This window comes from Sparus aurata, chromosome 3, assembly GCF_900880675.1.
Source record: "Sparus aurata chromosome 3, fSpaAur1.1, whole genome shotgun sequence".
NCBI lineage: Eukaryota > Metazoa > Chordata > Actinopteri > Spariformes > Sparidae > Sparus > Sparus aurata.
This window is the reverse complement of record NC_044189.1, coordinates 19,972,677-19,981,584: the sequence shown is the minus strand read 5'-3', so window position 1 is coordinate 19,981,584 and position 8,908 is coordinate 19,972,677. Positions and strand designations below refer to the sequence as shown.

General features: G+C 48.0%; 3 protein-coding genes across 4 annotated transcripts; 1 reads left to right on the top strand and 2 right to left on the bottom strand.

Moving 5' to 3' along the window:
* Nucleotides 1-8: 8 nt before the first annotated feature.
* LOC115579289 (biotinidase-like) lies at nt 9-2,697 on the bottom strand. The gene is made up of 6 exons (XM_030412814.1): nt 2,233-2,697; nt 1,609-1,758; nt 1,353-1,504; nt 1,070-1,247; nt 405-977; nt 9-330 (listed from the first exon to the last, which is right to left on the bottom strand). Exons 1-6 carry the CDS (start codon nt 2,449-2,451, stop codon nt 58-60), a joined length of 1,545 nt encoding a protein of 514 aa, XP_030268674.1. The 5' UTR covers nt 2,452-2,697; the 3' UTR covers nt 9-57.
* Nucleotides 2,698-3,771: 1,074 nt separating this feature from the next.
* LOC115579288 (biotinidase-like) lies at nt 3,772-7,129 on the bottom strand. Of its 2 annotated transcripts, XM_030412813.1 has the most exons (7): nt 7,055-7,129; nt 6,185-6,346; nt 5,448-5,597; nt 5,165-5,316; nt 4,879-5,059; nt 4,225-4,797; nt 3,772-4,147 (listed from the first exon to the last, which is right to left on the bottom strand). In XM_030412813.1, the coding sequence occupies exons 2-7, from the start codon at nt 6,236-6,238 to the stop codon at nt 3,875-3,877; spliced, it is 1,383 nt and encodes a 460-aa protein (XP_030268673.1). In that variant the 5' UTR covers nt 6,239-6,346; nt 7,055-7,129; the 3' UTR covers nt 3,772-3,874. The 2 variants fall into 2 exon arrangements, with proteins under 2 accessions (XP_030268673.1, XP_030268672.1); XM_030412812.1 differs by lacking the exon at nt 7,055-7,129 and having other exon boundaries at nt 6,185-6,658.
* Nucleotides 7,130-7,619: 490 nt separating this feature from the next.
* Nucleotides 7,620-8,462, top strand: LOC115579290 (distal membrane-arm assembly complex protein 1). The gene is made up of 2 exons (XM_030412815.1): nt 7,620-8,065; nt 8,147-8,462. Exons 1-2 carry the CDS (start codon nt 7,855-7,857, stop codon nt 8,209-8,211), a joined length of 276 nt encoding a protein of 91 aa, XP_030268675.1. The 5' UTR covers nt 7,620-7,854; the 3' UTR covers nt 8,212-8,462.
* The last annotated feature ends 446 nt before the right edge of the window (nt 8,463-8,908 follow it).

The window sequence follows — 8,908 nt, the reverse complement described above, 5'->3', positions numbered from 1 at the left end:
TTTTTTTTCCACCTCGTCTTTTAAAATCTATGTCACACACATGTTTGCCGAACTACTTCATTCACTGTCCAGGTGATGCATCCGTCCATACAAGCAGGCAGTCACCAGCCCAGCAGTCATGTTGGAGTGTTTCATGCTCACTCTGCCGGTTGCAGCTGTTTCCAGATGCTCTGGCTGCTCCAGGACCAGCTTACTAGCCAAAACTGACGGGTACACATATTTGGTCCCAAACGTCGCCTCCAACAGGAAGTCCATCTTAGTCTCAGCCTCTTCAACTTCCTGTCCACAGGAAGTTGGGTCCGACCCTGCACAGCGGACTAGTGCACACACCTGAAAGAGAAATATAAATGTGACATGAGTTTCATTAAACCGTTTTAAATGTTCAAACTTCTTCTCGTTCACACCTGCAGGGCATAGCGTCCGTTCACAGTGTGTGTTCCTGCAAAGGCTCCCAATGCGTAGAGCTCTTCACTGCTGCTCTGAGGTGAACGCTGGTACTGGAGGGAGCAGCAAAATGTGCCATTACACACCTTCACTTCCCCCTCCGTCTCGTTTAAGAGGACAAATGTAAATGGGTCATACATCATGGATGCGATGAAGGTGGGGGAGGAGGGAGGAGAATCAGAGCAGCTGTCTTTGTGACAGTATTCAGAGTCTGTAGCTGAAGAAGAAGTGGAGTCCTCCCTGACTACGCCCTCCTCTGAGGCCACGCTCTGATTCACCCACAGTGGGTCTAAGACTGGCACCCTGGCCACCAGCAGTCTGCCCTCCTGCGGGTCTCCTTTCTGTGCGTGGTGGTAGGTGGCAGACAAAGGGGTGTAGATACCACTTCCTGTCATGATCAGACGGTCGTTACGAATGTTGGCTGCTAGCAGGGTGACGTTGGAACCCAAACTGAACGCCCGCTGGAACTGGATTGTGTCCAGTAGAGGGAGCTGGTTCATCCAAGCTGTGGGGTAGATCAGCTGACGCAGACCCTGAAAAGGGCCCAGAGAGGTGGATGTTACAAAAAGACACCAAACCAAAGAATATAGAGTTGGGTAATACATTCGAGTGGCTGCTGATCTACCTGCTTCACCAGGGTAACTGTGGGCTCGTGGAACAGGATGTCGAAGCAGGTGATGAGGCCAAACCTTCCAGCAAAAGGTGTATCGAACGTGATGATCTCAGGTTGTGGCGGCGTGTCAAAGGCGTCCTCAAAGTAGAGGTTGTACTTGTGGTAGCGTGCCACCAGCAGGCCATCGGACCTGTGACAAAGAAGAGACCATGAACAGTTACACATGTAGAAGATGGTGCCCTAATTGGTGCACTTGCAGGACCTTGGCTAAACTTTTATAAGGTCCACGTCTCACCTGAACACCACATTGGTGTTGAACTGCCAGCGTCCATCAGGGGGACAGGAGGAGGAAGGGTCTGTCCTCAGGGGGCAGGGCTGCAGGTCAGCCATGTTGGCCACCAGGTACAGGTTGTAACGACGGGCTATACAGCTCAACCTCTGCAGAACCTGTGAAACACAATCACACAAGAATCTGATTCAGATCCAAAGGTTGGTGCTGATCGGAGGCTGTGGCAGCCCAGTGGTGTCACCACATCAGCAGTGATGTGCACCTCAGTGTGGTTGTGTGTGTCCGGCTCTGTGCAGGGGTTCCAGCTCTCCTGCTGGGGGTCAGGAATGGTTTCTAGGTAGCCGGAGATGGACGATCTGGTGAAGTTGAAACCTTGAAGACCGTCTTCTGGAAACACCAGGATCTGGACTCCCTGACCGCGGGAACACGAGGGCAGAGTGGAGAGGTGAGACAAGCTTCATTATTCTGATGTAGTTTAAACTTCAACATCATCAGTACTTCTTTAAGGGATCCTACAGAGAACTACAACCGCTCCTGATGACAGCGACTCTTTACAGTAACACACCCACCAACCCAACACCTGTAAGAGGACTGAAAGACCCTCATGTGTCGAGGTCTCTGATTATTATCCAGGGTCAAGTAACTCATAATTATTCTGTCATTTATAGTAAATTTCACCTGAGATCTTACAGTTTGAGTTAAAAATGAACCGTAATGTAATAATGTGACAGTTTGAATTGTCCTCCTGAGACACCGTAGTCCATCTGCACACTGTGACGTCAGATATTAATAATCAATCAACATGACTGTGCTTTATGAGGTGAGTCATCAGAACTGTGTCTTTGGCTGAACAGAACCTCGGGACCACTTCTTGTCCGGAACATACCTGCTGAGCGGCCCGGCCCGCCTGCTCCTCGTAGACATCCAGGTTCCTCTGCAGGTGTGTGAGGGCGGCGGGGCGGGACAGGGGGACCCGAGGCTCCGGGTTCAGGATCACGTTGTGCTCGTACACAGCAGCGACATACGAGGCGTCTGCAACAGGCTCAGCGCGGACAACAGCCGACGTTACAGAGAAACTCACGAAGACGACAACACGCAGAAACATGGTGTCTTCCCTGACAGACGCGAGTGTTGTGAGTGGTTACAACACCGAACCTGAGCGGTCAAAGGTCCAGAGGGCCGAGGCGAACAGCTGACTCAGTTTAAATCAGGATCCTGGTGTCAGATCATGTTTTACATTTTCTAAACCTCGTGTGCTGGACTGTCACAGCTGGATCAGAACCAGCTGCTCCTCCACAGCAACCTGGCAGGTAGACATAAACAAAACCTTTATTTTGAAAACACAAGACCGGAAACAGCAGGAATACAACCCGGAAGCACCTTAACAATGTGGACCCCCCCCCCCCAACAGCATGAGAGGAACCCGAGTGAAAATAGAACTCAGGGATTTTATTCAGTTCATGTATTTATTTTGTTTTACAAACGCTTAATATATAAAGTTTATAAAGTCTAAACTTTAATGCTGCCACCACCTGGTCACAGGTCTCATGTCACTCTCAATAGTTTGAAAGGAATTCAGCAGTTCTCTGTAAATATTAATGTGCATTGATTACATTAATGTTTAATATATGAAACTCCCGTTATTAAAAGTGGAAAGTAGATCTTGGATGAGAAAACTGTGAGCGGATCAGTGCACAAAAGCAAAGAGAAGCCTGTTGAGCCTGTTCTCGAAGTATCCTTGATTTCAACTCTTCATCGTGGTTTCTCCTCATTTTCTCTCCTCCGCCTCGACTCCAGTGCCATTTAAACTTGTTATCCGTCATATTTCGATTAGAAGCGGCTATATTAACGACAGCGGCATCAGATGAACGACTGTTTCATTAAACCAAAGGTCTGCACAACTGCAGAGATGTATTTCCTGTCTCGTGTGAGCTTGTCGGCTGTCGTCTCTGCGGTGTGTTTAACTGAAGCTTTGTGGCCGAGACTCTGGAGATGTGAGGCGGAGTGACAGTCAGGCTTCATCGCAGCTCGTTCTCTGATATCAATTTGGTGTGTAGAGACCTTTAGATCAGATCTGTCATCATGACTGCTGCACACAAAGCTCAGGCTGGACACACACACTTTTACTATATAGGTTATAAGATATTCAGAATTCTTGCATACCAATCACAAAGCACTGCAGTTAGTGACCTGTTGCTGGTGAAAGCCTGGTCTAGCCAGCTCAGACTGTGGACTGTGTTTTTAGCACAGCTGTCTTGAGGAAAAGACCAGGGACGGTCCGTTTGGACCGGGACACTGATGGCAGACACTCACACAATGTGTGCACAAGTGTGTAGAAGAATGTGTGTGTGTGGCAGAGAGACATTATAAATAATGCTCCTGTCAGGCAGGTGGTGACATGTTTTATAGATTCAGTAATAATGAAGAGATTTCCTGTTGTTTTTTATTTCACTGTGTACATCACAGAAGTCAAATGTGTAACTGAACTTTTAATTATGTATTTTTATGTATTTTCCTCCTGACGTACTTCATTCACTGTCCAGGTGATACATCCGTCCAGACAGGCAGGCAGTCACCAGCCCAGCAGTCATGTTGGAGTGTTTCATGCTCACTCTGCCGGTTGCAGCTGTTTCCAGATGCTCTGGCTGCTCCAGGACCAGCTTACTAGCCAAAACTGACGGGTACACATATTTGGTCCCAAACGTCGCCTCCAACAGGAAGTCCATCTTAGTCTCAGCCTCTTCAACTTCCTGTCCACAGGAAGTTGGGTCCGACCCTGCACAGCGGACTAGTGCACACACCTGAAACACAGATATGATAAATGTATCAGGAGTTTCATGAGGAAGTTTTAAATGTTCAAACTTCTTCTCGTTCACACCTGCAGGGCGAAGCGTCCGTTCACAGTGTGTGTTCCTGCAAAGGCTCCCAATGCGTAGAGCTCTTCACTGCTGCTCTGAGGTGAACGCTGGTACTGGAGGGAGCAGCAAAATGTGCCATTACACACCTTCACTTCCCCCTCCGTCTCGTTTAAGAGGACAAATGTATACTGGTCAAACATCATGGATGCGATGAAGGTGGGGGAGGAAGGAGGAGAATCAGAGCAGCTGTCTTTGTGACAGGCTTCAGAGTCTGTAGCTGAAGAAGAAGTGGAGTCCTCCCTGACTACGCCCTCCTCTGAGGCCACGCTCTGATTCACCCACAGTGGGTCTAAGACTGGCACCCTGACCACCAGCAGTCTGCCCTCCTGCGGGTCTCCTTTCTGTGCGTGGTGGTAGGTGGCAGATAAAGGGGTGTAGATACCACTTCCTCCCATTTTCCTCCGATCATGACGTAGGTTGGCTGCTAGCAGGGTGACATTGGCACCCAAGCTGAACGCCCGCTGGAACTGCACCGAGTCCATTAGGGGGAGCATATTGATCCAAGCTGTGGGGTAGATGAACTGACGCAGACCCTAAAAAGGACCCAGAAACAACAAGTCCAACAGGAACGTACTCACATTTTGGGTATTAAATTTGAGCGGCTGCTGATCTACCTGCTCCACCAGGGTAATCGTGGGCTCACGGAAAAGGATGTCAAAGCAGATCATTGTGCCAAACCTTCCAGCAAAAGGTGTATCGAACGTGATGATCTCAGGTTGTGGCGGCGTGTCAAAGGCCACCTCAGGCCAGTACAGGTTTTGTTTGTGGTAGCGGGCCACCAGCAGGCCATCGGACCTGCGGGAAAGAAGAGACCATGAACAGTTACACATGTAGAAGATGGTGCCCTAATTGGTGCACTTGCAGGACCTTGGCTAAACTTTTATAAGGTCCACGTCTCACCTGAACACCACATTGGTGTTGAACTGCCAGCGTCCATCAGGGGGACAGGAGGAGGAAGGGTCTGTCCTCAGGGGGCAGGGCTGCAGGTCAGCCATGTTGGCCACCAGGTACAGGTTGTAACGACGGGCCATACAGCTCAACCTCTGCAGAACCTGTGAAACACAACCACACAAGAATCTGATGTGTATTCAGACGGGTGCTGCTTGATTGAATGCTCTGGAAGTTGTGTCATGTCTGGATGTCGATCAACACCAAAATAAAATCTACAAGTATGATTTTACACCTCAGTGTGGTTGTGTGTGTCCGGCTCTGTGCAGGGGTTCCAGCTCTCCTGCTGGGGGTCAGGAATGGTCTCTAGGTAGCCGGAGATGGACGATCTGGTGAAGTTGAAACCATAAATACCATCTTCTGGAAACACCAGGATCTGGACTCCCTGACCGCGGGAACATGAGGGCAGAGTGGAGAGGTGAGACAGGAAACAGCTACTGTAGCCCAGAACTCTGTCACAATAAAAGTCCTTATTTGTGTAAAACCACCAGTGATCACTTGACTGATGTCATGTCTGAGCCACAGAGGTTCTTCAGGTGAGTGTGAAGACATGAAGTCAGATTTCCAGAATGATAACAGACTGAATTGGCCACATCTCTGATCTCACTGTGTTCATGTGATTGGTCAGACCTGATGTTGGGGCTCACACTGGGACTTTGGACCTCTGTTCTGGATTCATAAGAGTTATAGGACACTGTAACATTTTGAAGATCTTTGTATTTATTTCTTTATCTTCTTTATCTTTATCTCTTGTTTCCATTCGCGCTGTATTTCTATTTCCTCTTTTGCACGGAGCGCCTGTAACAAAACCAATTTCCCCCCCGGGGATCAATAAAGTATTCTGATTCTGATTCTGATGATTTCTTTGCACAACACCATCTCTTGTGCTTTTTTTATAAAGCGACAGTAAACAACAGTTTCTTTGACTGAAAAATCAAACACTCGTTAAGTCTCTTCCTGTTGTGACGGTACCTGCTGAGCGGCCCGGGCTGCCTGCTCCTCATAGATGTCCAAGTTTTTCTTCATGTGTTGGAGGGCCTCGGGGCGCGACAGGGGGACATGAGGGTCCGGGTTCAGGATCACATTGTGCTCGTACACGGCAGCAACATACGAGGAGCCTGCAGCGGGCCCTGTCTGAACAATGGCTGGAGACAACGATAAAACTAAAAAGGCGACGAACAGGAACATGTTTTCTGTCCTATGAGACCTGAGCAGTGTGACCCAGACGGACTGGTAACACAACAGCACCTGAGAGTCAGAAGTCCAACAGCTGACTCAGCTGGTGTTCTGTTTCCCGTGTTTGTTCATTCTTGTGCAACAGTGTCGATCAATATGATCATAGCTTGTACAGTGCCATGTCTCAAATCTTCTAATACTGCGACCGCTCTGGATGGATCCTAGAAAATGTCTGATTTCATTGTAACCTTAGTTATCTTTCTGCGCTCTGTTACATGTTCCTCATGTACGGACAATCATCCACCTGCTGTCAGGATACACAGATACTTCTTTTAGACAGATACACAACAGTTTGACCTGGAAGGCTCCAGTCCTGACCTGGAATCACTGAGAGCTCTTTGATCGACAGGTTTCACAGAGCAGGAAACATCGTCTCTTCACTTTTAGGGAACCAAGGTTACAATGTTAGCAGACATTTACCCCACAAGCCACGTTCATAAGATAACAAGTGACAAATAATTTACACATGTACAAAACATACATACCAGCCATATCAAGGACCCGCAAGATGCAAAGCCATGAAAGGCCTCTCAAGTTAGTCTGCTAAACAGAAGAAGCCCATGATGGACAGATGGAGACCCGCTGTTAAAGCTGGACTGAACTTGCCTTGTTTAGAGGGTCCAGCTATGATGCAGGCAGTCACACACACTCCCAGTTGCAGTCCAGACAAAAGATTGTGTCCAATTCAGAATGTTATTGATTGAGATTACAACACAAACACAATAAAACAGCTTAAACATCTTCTGGATGTCGTCTGATGAGCTGAGTGTAAGATTAGCTTCAGGAACACACCTGTACAGTCCAGAAGTGGTTCTGACTGAAGCCCGGCTGGGTGATACGGCCTTAAAGTACTGCAATATTTTCAGACTTTACTGTGATATTATATGCATTTATTTTTAATAAAATCTCTGTAGCAACACTGAGAAAAAGAATCCCCTCAAAGACTGTGATATTGATATTGCAGCAATAGTGAAGGTGTGACAACTTTCACAAATTATTCACAGAATGACACTTTTGGTAAATGTCAATCAGTAATGTGGACATGATGGTTAAACAGATGGAGACAGATATTAGAAGTCTTGAAGCCAACACATATCACAATATAACAATATATGTGAAGTCAATTCAGCAGCGACTACTGCTAAGCTTTTATTTTGAAAGAAAGTGACAGGAAACGCTAGTTACAGAACCCGGAAGTATTTCATAAAGCTCTCAGCGTTAGCAGGACCTGAGCTGTCCAGCAGAACTCTGCCCTTCATGAGGAGGACGACTCACTGAACCACCTGAAGACAACTTCCACACAGGTGCGACTCTTACCTGTTCGTCTTTGTCTGACGTCACCAGGCGCTTCTGACCAGCTCGTGTGTTAGCATTAGCTTTAGCTTTAGCACACCCCCTGCGGCACAATGTCAACAGCACCGGAGGCTCCAGCAGGTCCAGCAGGAGCGGCTCTGTCGACCCCCAGCCAGAAGTTCATGGGCTGCTGGAGCTGCCGGCTCACCTCCGGCGGGGGTCTCATCCTGTCCGGAGCCTACGTGCTCCACGCGGCCCGCAGAGTGATGCGGCAGGGCGGACCGACCTCCATGGGGACCGCGGCCCAGATCACATTTGCTCTCGGTGAGTGACGCAGTGCGCAGACTCTCTGGGTGGACCCGCTGTAGAACAGTAACTGAGCCTGCTGTGGGTTTTGTTGTGCAGGTTTGGCCACCTGGGGACTGGTTGTGATCGCTGACCCGGCGGGGAGGAACCAGAGGAAGACGTGAAGGCTGTGGACTGATCAACAGCACAATGAACTCTTAAAGCTGCTCAGACTGGACTGAAGGTTCTGGACTGAAGGTTCTGCACTGAAGGTTCTGCACTGAAGGTTCTGGGCAGACATTATTGGACTGTGTGACTCCTGCTGTGCTGCTCTTGACTCGGTTCGGTTCGTCAGTGTGTGGATGGATCCTTTGATAATGGAAGCTACTGATTGGTTGAATAAAATAGTGAAATATGATACACGTCATCCTTTGGATCTATTGTATGAACATCTTCATTAACACTATTCCAATAATACTTAAAATATAGTACATGTTTTTATAGTGTGGTACTGAACAGCAGCACAGAACCTGAGAGTTCTGCTCGTTAGAATGCTGATGATTTATTGTTGTGGACGCTGACGAGCCATCAGACCCAAAGAGACTTGTTCTGTTCTGAAAAGATTAACAGCATTAATCTAAAACAAACTAGATTATTTTACTGGTATTCTCAACACTTCAGTTTTTAATCACATGCTGTTTGGACTCTGGATGTAGAACTTGCATCAGAACCACTGATGGACACGACAGAGTGCAGCCCTGTAGGATGGTACGCACACTTTTGGACGGACCTCCAGTTCCTTCACTTTATGCCCGATATGAATTTTAATGCTTCCAAATCAAAGCCGACCATCAGCTCTACTTTCTTTACGTTTCAGATTCA

Excerpts from the sequence above, each read along its gene's own strand:
- LOC115579289 (XM_030412814.1), bottom strand. The coding sequence starts at position 2,451 with ATGTTTCTGCGTGTTGTCGTCTTCGTGAGTTTCTCTGTAACGTCGGCT. Across the intron at positions 978-1,069 it reads CAGTTACCCTGGTGAAGCAG|GGTCTGCGTCAGCTGATCTA; the intron begins GTAGATCAGCAG and ends GGCCCTTTTCAG. Across the intron at positions 331-404 it reads ACGGACGCTATGCCCTGCAG|GTGTGTGCACTAGTCCGCTG; the intron begins GTGTGAACGAGA and ends TTTCTCTTTCAG.
- LOC115579288 (XM_030412812.1), bottom strand. The coding sequence starts at position 6,400 with ATGTTCCTGTTCGTCGCCTTTTTAGTTTTATCGTTGTCTCCAGCCATT. Across the intron at positions 5,317-5,447 it reads ACACACACAACCACACTGAG|GTTCTGCAGAGGTTGAGCTG; the intron begins GTGTAAAATCAT and ends TGTGTTTCACAG. Across the intron at positions 4,798-4,878 it reads CGATTACCCTGGTGGAGCAG|GGTCTGCGTCAGTTCATCTA; the intron begins GTAGATCAGCAG and ends GGTCCTTTTTAG.
- LOC115579290 (XM_030412815.1), top strand. The coding sequence starts at position 7,855 with ATGTCAACAGCACCGGAGGCTCCAGCAGGTCCAGCAGGAGCGGCTCTG. Across the intron at positions 8,066-8,146 it reads CCAGATCACATTTGCTCTCG|GTTTGGCCACCTGGGGACTG; the intron begins GTGAGTGACGCA and ends TTTGTTGTGCAG.